The 13,044-nt window shown below is 35.6% G+C and overlaps 1 protein-coding gene across 11 annotated transcripts in view; it reads left to right on the top strand.

The window, feature by feature from the left end:
* Positions 1 to 11,376, top strand: part of PTBP3 (polypyrimidine tract binding protein 3) — a 101,638-nt gene extending 90,262 nt beyond the window's left edge. For all 11 annotated transcript variants that reach the window (XM_070595063.1, XM_070595059.1, XM_070595065.1 and 8 more), the window contains 5 exons: positions 147 to 180; positions 2,983 to 3,075; positions 3,841 to 4,057; positions 6,052 to 6,129; positions 6,281 to 11,376. In XM_070595063.1, coding sequence (XP_070451164.1) covers positions 147 to 180; positions 2,983 to 3,075; positions 3,841 to 4,057; positions 6,052 to 6,129; positions 6,281 to 6,413 — 555 coding nt within the window. In that variant the 3' untranslated portion in view covers positions 6,414 to 11,376. The remainder of the gene's footprint in view (positions 1 to 146; positions 181 to 2,982; positions 3,076 to 3,840; positions 4,058 to 6,051; positions 6,130 to 6,280) is intronic.
* The last annotated feature ends 1,668 nt before the right edge of the window (positions 11,377 to 13,044 follow it).

The following is a 13,044-nucleotide window of genomic DNA, read 5'->3' as shown; positions in this document are numbered from 1 at the left end:
TTATTAAAATTCATCCCTAGTATATATAGAAGAAGCGTATAGAATCAATGCTTTAAACAAAGTCAGCTGTCATTATCACAAGTAAACTTGTTTTAAATTTTTACTTAAATTAGGTGCTTATATCTTGCATTATCCTTTTCAAACAGCTTGTCACACCGCATGGGCTTTTTATCCTATTTGGTAAGTACTTTTTGCTTTTTTAATATTATCTGTGATGTGGATTGAACACATTTCATCATTCACTAATATTTATTGATTCTATGTGCCAAGTAGTGTGTTCGACACTGAGGATAGAGTAGCAGATAAGACTTAGTAAGTAATTACAACTACAATAAAGTTTTATAAAAAGAGAACTAGAGATTGTAATGGGAGCATATAGCTGGGAGGCCTAACCTAGCTGAGGGAATCAAAGATAGAAATGATAGTTACCAATAGAATTGATGGTTAAGTTGACTTGTGAAGAATGAGCAAGTGATAACCAGGTAAAAGGTGGGGAGGGGGATGTCCTTTTACAGATACTAGCAGTGAGAGCGAGAGCTCCTGGAGCTCGGAAGTGAAGGAAGCCTGATGGAGAGTGTAAGGGAGTTGAAGCTGGACAGGTGGATGGGGCGAAGTCAGCAAGAGCTTTGAAAACTAAATTAACGAGCTGGGTTTTTAACCTAAGAACAGGGAGAAACCACTGAATAGTTTTAAGCAGGAGAGAGGCATAATGAGATTCAGGTTTTTAGAAAAGTCTCCAAACTTTCTAATAGTGTTCCTCTCTCAGTTTAAAAAAAAATTGAGCACATACTCCTAATTTATGTATGAATAATTATTCATAAATTTCATCCATCTTTTACTATACTCATTATGTGTAGTATACTATGTACAAACAGAAATGTAAGAGCAATGAAATAAGCAATACTTAATATTTTAAAGATTTTTATTAATGATGAAACTTTTTTTGTAAAACCTATCAATATTGGGCCAGCCCCATGGCGTAGTAGTTAAGTCTGGCATGCTCTGCTTTGGTGGCCTGGGTTCACAAGTTCAGTTCCCAGGCAGAGACCTACACCACTCACTTGTCAAGCCATGCTTTGGTGGCAGCCCATATACAAAAGAGAGGAAGATTGGGACAGATGTTAGCTCAGGGCTAATCTTCCTCAGGAAAATAAAGAGGAAGATTGGCAGTGGATGTTAGCTCAGAGCAAATCTTCCTCACCAAAAAAAACTGTTAATATTCAGTGATAAATATGATTTAATATGCTTCATTATTTTCAAAAATCTTTTTCACTTTGATTCATTATTCCAAAGTCTGATTCTAAATTCACTCTTATTTTAGTACTTGATTTTCATGGTTGTCATAACTGAAAAAGATACGTGATATAAATGGAAGTTTCATTGTCACTGTACCTAATTACTTATGATACCAATTTTCCAGTCTAATTCACTAATTTTTGTTGTACTTTACCTAGAAAAGTTCCATTTTTCCTCCTGGTAAATTAGTTGATCTTGAAAACTGTTGCATTAGAATAGTTTTAGCAAATGGGATTAAAGCTCACTGGTACTCTTCATTTGAAAGAATTTTTAATAGAACAGAAAATCGTTTCAAATTTTTTTAGTGGGTAATAGAGTTTATTTTTTTTAGCAGTTTTTGAGGTATAATTTTATAACCATACAATTCATCTCCTCTAGGTATGCAACTCAATGATTTTTAGTAAATTTACAGAGTTGTCCAGCCATTACCACAGTCCAATTTTAGAACACTTTCATCTCCCCACAGAGATCCCTCATGCTCATTTGCCATTACTGTAAAAGTTTTTATTCATGGTGCGTTTATGTAATTTTCAGAAACAAAATTATGTGTTAATGATTCATTTTCATGTCTCTTTAATAGCCAAAGGACATTTCTTTCTAAAAGTAGTTAATTTCTCATTCATTAAAAAATTGTTACCCTCAACTTGAAAAAAAATTGTATGTGTTATTTTTTAAAGAATATCTATTTCAGCCACATATCATTTCTGAGAAGGACAGCTAATTTGGAATACTTGTCTTTTTGTTTTAAATTTTAAAAGTACGCTCATCTCTAAGTTCACTTCTTCTTAGATGCTTGCCCACAGGATAACCAGCACTCCTTTGTATGCCTTGAAGATTCTTTTAGTCATTCTGTCATCACATAGCAAAGTATGGTAATGATGCTACTATTTAAGGGTCTTATTTTTATAATATTGGCGATACCCTCTAATACATAAACTGCAATATATTTTCATAGATGGAATGAAAAAGTGAGAGAATGCCCTTCATATTGTAGAAGCATCTGCCTGTAATTTCATCTATATAGTAAAAACTTAGTTTTCCTATTGGTTTATATAGACAAATCAGTATCAATAAGAGTTTGGTTATTTTCCCCCCACACCCCAGTGAATCTCTTTGCCTGTCCTTTGAAATGTGGAGCCCACTTTGGGAAGCCCTAGTACAGAGAAATCAGGTGTGATGAGATCAGTTAGGAGGCTCTTATGATAGGCCAGAGGTGAAGTGGCAATGATGGCTTTGAAAGTAGTGAGGAACGGAAGAAGTGGACGAAAGTGAGGGGCGTTTAGGCCCTAGAATCAATGGGTGCCAGCGATTGATTGGATGTAAGAGTTTGAAGGATAGGGAGAAGCCAAAAGATGACTCCCAGGTGTCTCACTGGAGCAGATCTGTGGATGATGGTAATATTTATCAACAGAGTTAGTCAACATTGGAAGTGGGGAGAAAGGGGAGATGAATCAGTTTGGGACATACTAAATTTGATGTGTTTATGGGACATCCAAGAGAAAAAGGGTGAGTAGATTAATAGATGTGGAACATAGGAGAGATACAAACTTAGGAGCGTATGTATGAAAGCGCTCAGGGAATATATAAAATATAATATGAGAAAAGAAGCCTTCTTTAAATGTATTAGTGAAATTAATTAAACATTACACAGTCAGGCATTAAAAACTGTTTTGTCTTTTTAATTAGGAGTATATGGTGATGTACATCGAGTGAAGATTATGTTTAATAAGAAAGAAAATGCCTTGGTTCAGATGGCAGATGCAAATCAAGCTCAGCTGGGTATTGATAAGTAATCATAGTCCTGATAACCTGCCCCTTTTAAGTCTGAATTTTCCTATAAAATTAACTTACAGCTGGTAGCAATATAATTTTACTGAAGAGTACCTCTTTATGCTAATGTCTTCATTATTATTTGGACCTGCTTGTATTTTAAGATTGAAAAATATTTATTACTCTTTGAAGTCTGAAGTTCATTTATATACTTGAATATATTATTGCTGTTTAGAGGTTGATTTTAGCATTTTTCCATTAAGTTTAGACTAATAAATGTGACTTAGTTTATTTCATTTTATTTCGTTCGTTTGTTTGTTTCCAAATTAAGTTCTCTAGAACTTAATTTGAATGGCTTAAAAGTTTGGGCACACTTCATAATGATGGTGCAAGAAAATGTCGTTCCATGGCCTCACTGTTCATTGTTATATAGTGGCCGTTGACATCTTATTACTCAGGCTTTTTTGTAAAAAATTCTTTGCTTGAGATTAAACTTATTTATTCAGCACATTTCCTGAGCACTTGCTAAGTTCCCAGCACTCTGCTAGGAAGATAGTCATTTTTTGTTTGATTGCTATTCTTTTATTATAGTAAAATAAAGTCAATTTAGTACATTTCCATATGTAAGCATTTTTGGATTTAAAACCATTTTAACCCTAAAACTGACAGTATATTTTTAAATAACGAATAAGAAGAATTTATGATAATTTATACAAGTGTTACAGAGACTGTATCTTAATACTCAACTGTCCTTATTTTCTTCCTGTGCATCAGCAATGAACCACCTCAGTGGTCAGAGACTTTACGGGAAAGTGCTTCGCGCTACACTGTCCAAACATCAAGCTGTTCAGCTTCCTCGAGAGGGACAGGAGGACCAAGGTCTCACTAAGGATTTTAGCAATAGTCCATTGCATCGCTTTAAAAAGCCTGGCTCTAAAAACTTCCAGAACATTTTCCCACCATCAGCCACTCTGCATCTTTCCAACATCCCGTATGTACCTAATTAGTTATTATTCATTTAGATGATTAATAATCTACAATATTTTGTTTGGCAGAGGTAGAAACTCTGAAATTATTCTAACATAGCAGTTGTCCTATTCACTAATTTTTTGTGAGGTGATTTATTTGCCATCATGTCTTAAGAAGGTTATATCTCCAGTCATATACTCCAAAAGTAAAAGATAGCAATATTTTAAAATTTTCTCTCCAAACAGAGAATTAGCAACTAGTTACCTTTCAGTTATAAAAGGGCATACAAATAAGTTAATGCAGAAATGTTACATCACTATAAACTTGTTCATCCCTTTGCAGAGAAGTAAAGACTCAAGTGTAACCAAGAGAGCAAAGTCAAATGATTTGTATATCTAAGAATTTGTTAAAAATGAATTCTCCATTAATCTATAAGCTGCAAAGCCATATGCATGTTGATTACTTAAAAGCTAAAAATTATTTTCTTGTGATCACCTGTATTAACCAGTGTTGTAGCAAACTTCTTCTTTAGTCATCTTCTACCTCAAGGATCAACAAACTACAGCCCATGGGCCAGATCCATCCGTTTTGTTCCCTTCTTCTTCTCCCCAAAGGCCCCCAGTACATAGTTGTATATTCTGGTTGTGAGTGCTGCTGGTTGTGCTGTGGGACGCCACCTCAGCATGGCTTTGATGAGCGGTGCCATGTCCGCGGCCGGGATCTGAACCGGTGAAACCCTGGGCCGCCAAAGCGGAGCGTGCAAACTTAACCACTGGGCCATGGGCCCAGCCCGCAGATCTTGTCATCATCCCAAACTGAAGCTCTGTACCCGTTAAATCAGTAACTCTTGATTTCCCTCTATTTCCAGCCCCTAGTAACCACTATTCTACTTTCTTTCTGTCAGTTTATTCGTAATAGCCTTTGAAGTAAGGTCATTAGTTTCATTTCATCATGACACTGAGAGGCCCAGGTTAAGTGACTTACTCAATGTAACATACCAAGTGAATGAGAAATGGGATGTGAGCTCAGATCTGTCTCCCTGCAGAGCCATTATTGTTGTATCCTGTGATGAGGAAGAGTCTACTTTTAGTCAGTTAACTCTCTTGTGATAAACCACTGTATTAGTTATCTTGTATTGCATAACAGATCACCCCCGAACTTAACAGCTTAACACAATAGTAAATGTTCATTATCTCATACCATTCCTGTGAGTCAGGAATCCAGAAGTGGCTTCACTGGGTGGTTTTGGCTGAGAGTGCTTCATAAGGTTGCATCTGAAGGCTTAACTGGTGCCAGAAGATCACTTCCAAAGTGGCTCTCTCATGTGCCTTGTTCTTGACAGGAGGCCCCAGTTCCTTGCCACAAGGACCTCTCCATAGGGTTGCTTGAGCGTCCTCATGAAATAGCAGCTAGTTTCGTACAAAGCTAATGATTCAGGGTGGGAACTGCAGTATCTCTCAGTCTGGGAAGTCACACATGTCATTTCTGCAATACCCTAAAGGTTACGGAGGGTAACCTGACATCCCTATTCATTATGGGAGGGGCATATCCGAGGGCATGGATCCTAGGAGGCAGGGGTAATTGGGGGCCATCTTAGAGCCAGGCTATCACATACGCATATTCATAATTACTCTAAAAGCAGTTGAAAGTGTAGAACTCTGGACTTTAGCAGACAAGTCAGAACTAGGGGAGTAGCTTTGAAAGTACTGGAGTTAATTACTAAAGCCAGTGGTATGGCTAGTAATCCCTCTAAAAGAACATAGAAAAGTCGTCTTCTTTATATACCTGCCTGCATTTTATGCAGAAGATTTGAGACAAAATTCCATTGTTTGAGGACACATATGTGTCAACCTTGAACATCCAAATCATGTCTTAATTGCATAGCTTTATTTTCTTTGAAATGTAAGATACTCTGGAGATTTGACTATTGCATTTGTTCGTTGAATTGACAATTGAATCTTTGCTTCATTTGAGAATTGGGGCCAAGATAGTTGACTCTCTGTAATGTTTTCACAGCCCTTCTGTCACCGTGGATGACCTGAAGAACCTTTTCACGGAAGCTGGATGTTCAGTGAAGGCTTTTAAATTCTTTCAGTAAGTCCATGCTTTTAAGAAATACGTTAACATTCTTTAATATGGTATGCAGATTTTTAAGGTAATTCAATAAAGTCTTCTAGGGTTAGAGGGGAGGTTCGTAGGCAAAATTAATTGTATATACTTTTTATATCTCTTATACCATTTCCAGGAAAGATCGCAAAATGGCACTCATTCAGTTGGGATCTGTGGAAGAGGCAATCCAGGCCCTCATTGAGCTTCATAACCATGACCTTGGAGAAAATCACCACCTCAGAGTTTCCTTCTCAAAATCTACAATCTGACTTTTCTGTGAATTTTTCTTCTAAGACTGGACCATAATTTCAGTAAAACCTTCAGATATAAGACTGAAGCAGCTCAAGACCAATTCTGCCTCTTTCACAAAAATAACTCTTTCAGAGTTTGATATTCAAGTATATTCAAAAAAAATTAAGGGATGTTCTTTTCTCTTTCTTTTTTCCCCTGCCAATATGTGATCAAAGGTTTGTTTTTCCTTTGAACCATAGCTTCTATGAAAATAATCTTCAGGAAAAAAAAAATTTTCAATAATTTAATTCCCTATATTAAATTAGATTTCAAGAGGACAGACTTTCTTTTAGGTTGGGTCCAGATCAGCCTTATACAACATTTCTAAACTCCTTTGTACTTTGCAAAATTTAAAATAGACTTTTTAAATTACTTGATGTAAGTAATTTAAATTACTTACAACCAGGTTTTTAACTTTATGATTCAGAAGTTTGACCCCTATAGGAAATTATGTTCACTTATAAATTACATTAATTATTTGACATGTATTGGTAGTTGTTATACATAAACAAATTGGGTATATTAGAAGCAAATTTATAAACTTGCATGTTTTCTTTCAATGGTTTCTGTTTTTCACTGTAAGACACTCCTTTGAATAATGTGTATCTCTAACTTTTTAAGACTATTTGGAGAAATGAAGTGTCTCACCTGTCCCCAAGGAAAGTAAGTGGAATCCAACCAGAATCATTATTAAGGTGTCAGAATAATGAATAATTTTGTTAGGCAAAATCATGTTTTAAATTTCAAAATAACACTTATGTGCTGAATCGTGTAATATGATCTTAGAACATTTAAAAAGAAAAATAGTCCTACTTATAAACTACTTTTTTATAATTTTCAGAAAAAAAAGTTTACAGTCTTAAGGAAAATATTCAGGTCTATCATATGGTTTGACAGATTTTTTAAAAGTTATTTTTGGTAAGGTCTTCTTTTAGAAAAAATTAATCTCAAGGGTTTTTTGTACCACTATAATCTCTAATACTTATTCAGAATTACTGTGTATTTACTTAATTTCTTATTATGTGCCTTATTATGTGCTTATAATACGATAGGTTAGTTTTATCTAAGTATCTTGAAAGCTATATTGTGGTCTTGATGAGTGTTTTGTTTTTTCTTTCCCTGTTGTGATAAGGTTTTAAAGTTTTCTTTCATTGCAATTTTAAGTGGTTTTCAATAAGTAATAGTTTCTATTCAGATTTTTGGTGCTTTGGTGCAGAGATGGGGTGTGGAATGGTAAATGGTTTGGGGAATAACAGTGCACACCTGTAGGCCTCTTCACATTGTGACCAATAGCAGTCATTGCCAGTTATAGCATACCAATTTGGGGCTATAAAATGCAATCTCAGTTTCTGGATCTTGTCTAATCTTTACCACCCATTAGAATTTGTCTCAGGATTACTTGGTTTTTCTCAGTACTCAAGTGAGAACTTGCTTTTCTTCGTTAATGTAACTTCGTTACCGAGTACCCACATATGTGCAGGATGAGCAGGTGGGTGCTTTCTCATACTCTGTCCTTCTCTTTTTGTTTGAATGTAAGAGTACATTTTAATCTTGCTTCAGTGATTGTATAATGTAAATTGTTTCTTTTTAATGAGAAACTTTGCTTTTGTTAATTATTCCTTCAATGCTTGACCAGATTTTTTAAAAGCAGAATTTGTCACAAGTGTCATTTTTGTTCACCCCTTTTACACTTTTCGGATTCTCAGAGTAGCTCATCTCACCTTTTAAAAGAATATCTCAATCTCTTTGCTAGATTCCAGCCATTAATTTGAACACAGGAAGGTTTTTACAAAAGAAATTTTATGGAAAATTGGAGACTACAAAAGATATAGGTTGTTAAAAAGCAGAATTCACTCAACACTGAGCAACAGTTCGTAGAATAGGAAGGAGGACACTAAATTGAGACCTTTCAAATGGATCAATTTTAGCATTGGCTGAATAAGTGGGTATAATTGTTTATCTAGTTTTTCTTTTCTCACCTATGAGGTATATTTTTACCAAAACACTGAGTATGGGGAGAGGGAAAAAAATTTCTTTGAGAAATCTCCCAAAATTTGTTTCTTTTTTTTCCTTCCATACAGGCACTGTTACAATTTTCAGTAGCATGTTAAATTGGATTATTTCATTAGCTTTGAGTTAGGAATTCCTGCGTGATTTTAATTCATGATTCTCATAGCATTCAGTGTAAGTGTAGCAGAAGTGTAGCAGAATGGAGATCATAATGGTGTTGAATGTAATTTTGAAGTAGGGAATGGCCTTTAAATCGGAGTGAGAACATTTGAATCCTTTTCAGGGATTTGTGTGTGTGTGTATGTGTGTGTGTGTATAGATAAGTGTATATACATACATACACTCTTCTAATGTTGTACATACATATGCACATTATATACATTTTAATTTATTGACAAAATTAACCAAATCAAGATTTGGAAAAGTGAGATATTCCTGTTTAAAATAGTGTGTTTGAAACCATCAATTTCCATCTAAAATTAGCTGTAGCACATAGATGTGTCCATATTGGCTTACTTGCTGTTTGAATTATAGAGGTCTACAGTATTTGTGTTGGCATAGTTTCTGTAAAAAAGATTTAAAAATATCAGGGTAGTGGAAAAACTAGATCTTTATTTTTGTTTGTTTTGGCATGCATTTATTTGATATCTTCTAAGCAATGTTTATTTTCGCTGTGGAACTATCATAGTATCCTATTTTTAAGTTTGTTTACTTTATTTTAAGGAGTATTGTCTTATCACTTTTGGAGGTGTCTTGACTTTTACACAACGTATATATATTCAGGACTTTAAAAAATAGCAGTACACGTTTAACAGTAGCAATTAATGCCAAAAAGTTTTGCTTTGAGATTTAAATAACTTGATAGCACTAAAATGTGTTTTGTGTGAGATACAAATAGAAAAATGACCCAGCATCTTAAGTGATAACTTGCTGGAGAGTATCAGAATTACCCAGTAGTTCCTACAGAATGCCATAAATTCTTTAAGACTAAATATTGTATTCAGTTGTTTGTAGTAATGTTTCTGATTCCATTGTTGAAAGTGGCAGATCTCACCGTTTTTAGAGAGGCAGTTTCTGCCTGCCTAATTCCTTATGGGAGCACTGCCTGTTTGGGCTCCACCTAGGATGGTGATCATACGTTCTGCTTCAGTTGATTGGAAGTAACTCTCGTGAATGTCTCTGTTCAGTTTCATAAAAATTTTTCAAAGCTTCCATGTCATTATGCAGCAGAGTTTATTCGTTGAGTATATTATCAGGTAATTTCTCTTCTCTTTCCACTAAATATTTTTGGACAAAAGATGACAAGCTCAGAAATAATCTGTTTTTACCCCCAATGAGTCACTTAAAAACCCTAAGTTTGCCAAACTATCAGCATATCTCTTAGAAAACCTAATGTGTACTGCTATTTTTAAAACCAAAAAGACAGCATGACTATGCGTAAAGCATTTTTCTTAGCCTTTCCTTTGTCTTGATCTGTTGTTAACAAGATTAATACTGCCAGACTTAAAATATTCTACTGTTGGGCTAAAAGGAATACAACTTAGATTGCACAAAACTTTTGCTTTTTAGAGAAAATATAACTCAGCTGTCTTTTAAAAGAGCTGTGTTGTTATCTACAAGACTATTTGCAGTCTTTTTTTCAGAGCAGATTCTAACAGTTGTGAATGGTTTAAAAAATAGAAAATTACTAAAATATTAGTTTTGGGGGTTTTATAGAGGGAGAAAAACAAAACAGGACCAAAGTTTATGTGCCTTCTTCAGTAGTCTTAATTGACCTTTTCTTCCTATTTGAGACTGAGGTAGCGTCAGTATTCTGGTTTTCAGGAAATATGTACTATATAGTTTTCGAAGAATGTTATCCCACAGGCTGTTCATAGAAGCAAAGAACTGTAACTGTGTCCATGAAGTCTCGGTTACACTTTTGCCTTTGTCACATAATATTCAGTGTATAGCATCGTGCAAGTCCAGGACAGAGCTGCTCTGAAGCTTTGTGGTAGTCATCCCAGTTTTTGTAACCTGAGGCGTATGTTCCAGAGAACAGGGATATGTGTGGTCCCGTGACCTTGGTGATGATAGTCATGATTGCAAGCTCTTTATGGCAAGCTTAAATCAGCACTGTAAACAGATTTTTGTTGTGTTATTTTCGGTTCTCGAATCTATGTAGTAGTTGTAATAATAAATATTTAAATAGCTATTTTTGATGTCATTTAAAAAAAAATCATCCCCTGGCCTTTTTCCCCCTCTTACCATTGTTACCCAGATCTTTTAAAAATTCATCCCACATCCAGAAAGTACTAATTATAAAGATTGCTGACCAAGCAAAGTTTTGCATCAAAATGTCACCTCATTGCTCTGACCAAAGACTGACTGTTGTGGTTTGAACTCTTCTCTGTTAAGCGTGTTTTCCTCAAGCTCCTTTCTGAAAGAAGACCCAGTGCAAAGCGGCCTTTACTTTCTATTTCCTATTGGTGAATAGACTACTTAGAGAAAATGGGAGTTTAAATGTGGACAGAATGGATTAGGATGGCAAGGGGTTGATGGGCATTTTCAGTACTGTATTTAAGGAAAAAAACATAGCACAGCTGGGAGCCTCGGACGTTGTCTTATGTTTTACGTGGTCTGTTCATAAAATTCCCGTTTTCAGTTTATAAGAATGTTCATCTAACAGAAGAAAATGCTGTAAATATTTGTAACAACATTTTTTTTAACCAGGCCAAAAAAGAAAAAAAAAAAGGTTTTTGGGAACAAGTTAACATATAAAGTGGTTTTATATGAAACATCAATTGTCTTGTATATTTTGATAAGCAGCAGTACCAGCTTTCATTTGTAAACAGTTTGTGGCATTGGAAGAAAAGGATTCTGTGATTGTTGAAGTGAATTATGTTATAAATGCAAAGAGAAGATAAAATATTAAAAAACATATTTTCTAAATGAGTAGTGCATGGTTAATTCAAGCTTCTGTACACTACAGTATATTCCATTTTCATTCAGTTTGTATATTTGCTGACTATTACTTGATATCTCTAATCTCTTTTCCTATAAGTATAGCATTGTAGCATGCCTTTTAATAAATGTCATGACATCTGTACTCTCTTAAAATTTTTCTGTGTTCTTGTCTGTACTTTGGGTTTCCCCTTGTCTTACCTGTAATTCTAATGATGTCATATTTTCTTTTCTTTTTCATAGCCATCCATCTAAACTTGTCCTAGTTAGAGAATGGCAGGCACATATTCATACAACTTGAAAAACGGAAAACGTCCTAAGTCTACTAACTACCTGTCTTTTAATGAGGGAACAATTCTCATTAGGGGCAAAGTGCTTTTCTAATTGTCCTGTGATGCAACTTCTCTGGCACTCCTCCTTTAGTGCAAGTACACTTGGTCACACTTGTGTGAGTGCCCCCTCCTCCCTTTCTTTCTGTGTATCTCTCTCTCTCTGACACATTGATATATGTGCATTGCCAAACAAGAGTTGTGCTCCCTTTTCTAGTTCCTTTTGGCTTCCCTGTGAGATGAGGATACGTAAATTTTGAGACATGAGGTGATCTCAACCAAGTCTCTGTCCTTTGTCATTAAGGAGTAACAGAGTTACCAGCTGCTTCTGTATTACTTTTCCTTAAACAAATGTTTTATGTCTAGATTTTTTTTTTAAGCATAAGAGGCATTTTTATCAGGAAAAGATAAAATAACACTATTGCCAGATGAGGTCTTTGTAGACTTGCTCGACCATGAAATGCTGATTTACACAGCAGAGGGCTTATCACCATCATTAAGAGTCATGCAGTTTTGAGCATAAATGGATCTAAGTGACCCCCTAGTTAAACTTCCACTTTTTAAAGCAGCGCAGAGAAGGAGATGACTTGCCCAAGGCCACATGCCAGTTAATTGCAGAGTCTGGCCTAGAACGCAGGTGTCCTTGACATTACAGTGCTCCCCATTGCATCCAGGTGTGGTAGTTCCGCCCTGCCAAGTGCTGTGAGGATTAGGATCTTGAAGGTTGCTACACGGTATTGGGGTACTTATGTATTCTTCTGGAAACTACTAAAACCAATTTATAGACATGCATAAATGGTGGGGCTGTTTCTGCTGAAGGGTAAAAATGCTTACCTACTTTTGAAAATTTTAAACTAAAAATGTAATTTCAAGTTGTAAGTTTGAAAAAACTAACTCTTAAGAAATGTAGTTAGTACTTGTATTAGTTTGCTAGGGCTGACAAAAGAAAGTACCAACAGACTAGGTAGCTTAAACAACAGAAATTTGTTTTCTTATAGTTCTGGAGGCTAGAAGTCCAAGATCAAGGTGTCAGCAGGGTTGCCTTCTTCTGAGGCTTCTTTCCTTGGGTTGTGGTTGGCCATGTTCTCCCTGTGCCTTCACATGGTCTTTCCTCTGTGTGTGTCTGTGTCCCGATCTCTCTCTATAAGGACACCAGTCATATTGGATCTGACCTCATTTTACCTTAATCACCTCTTTAAAGGCCCTGGCTCCAAATACAGTCACATTCTGAGATACTGGGGTTTAGGACTTCAACGTAAGAATTTTGAGGGGGCTGGGGCACACAGCCCCGTGGCGCAGCGGTTAACACGCACTTTCCACTTCAGCG

This window comes from Equus przewalskii, chromosome 26 (genome assembly GCF_037783145.1).
Source record: "Equus przewalskii isolate Varuska chromosome 26, EquPr2, whole genome shotgun sequence".
NCBI classification, from domain to species: Eukaryota; Metazoa; Chordata; class Mammalia; order Perissodactyla; family Equidae; genus Equus; species Equus przewalskii.
The sequence above is the reverse complement of the archived record's forward strand: the minus strand, read 5'-3'. Positions and strand labels throughout refer to the sequence as shown.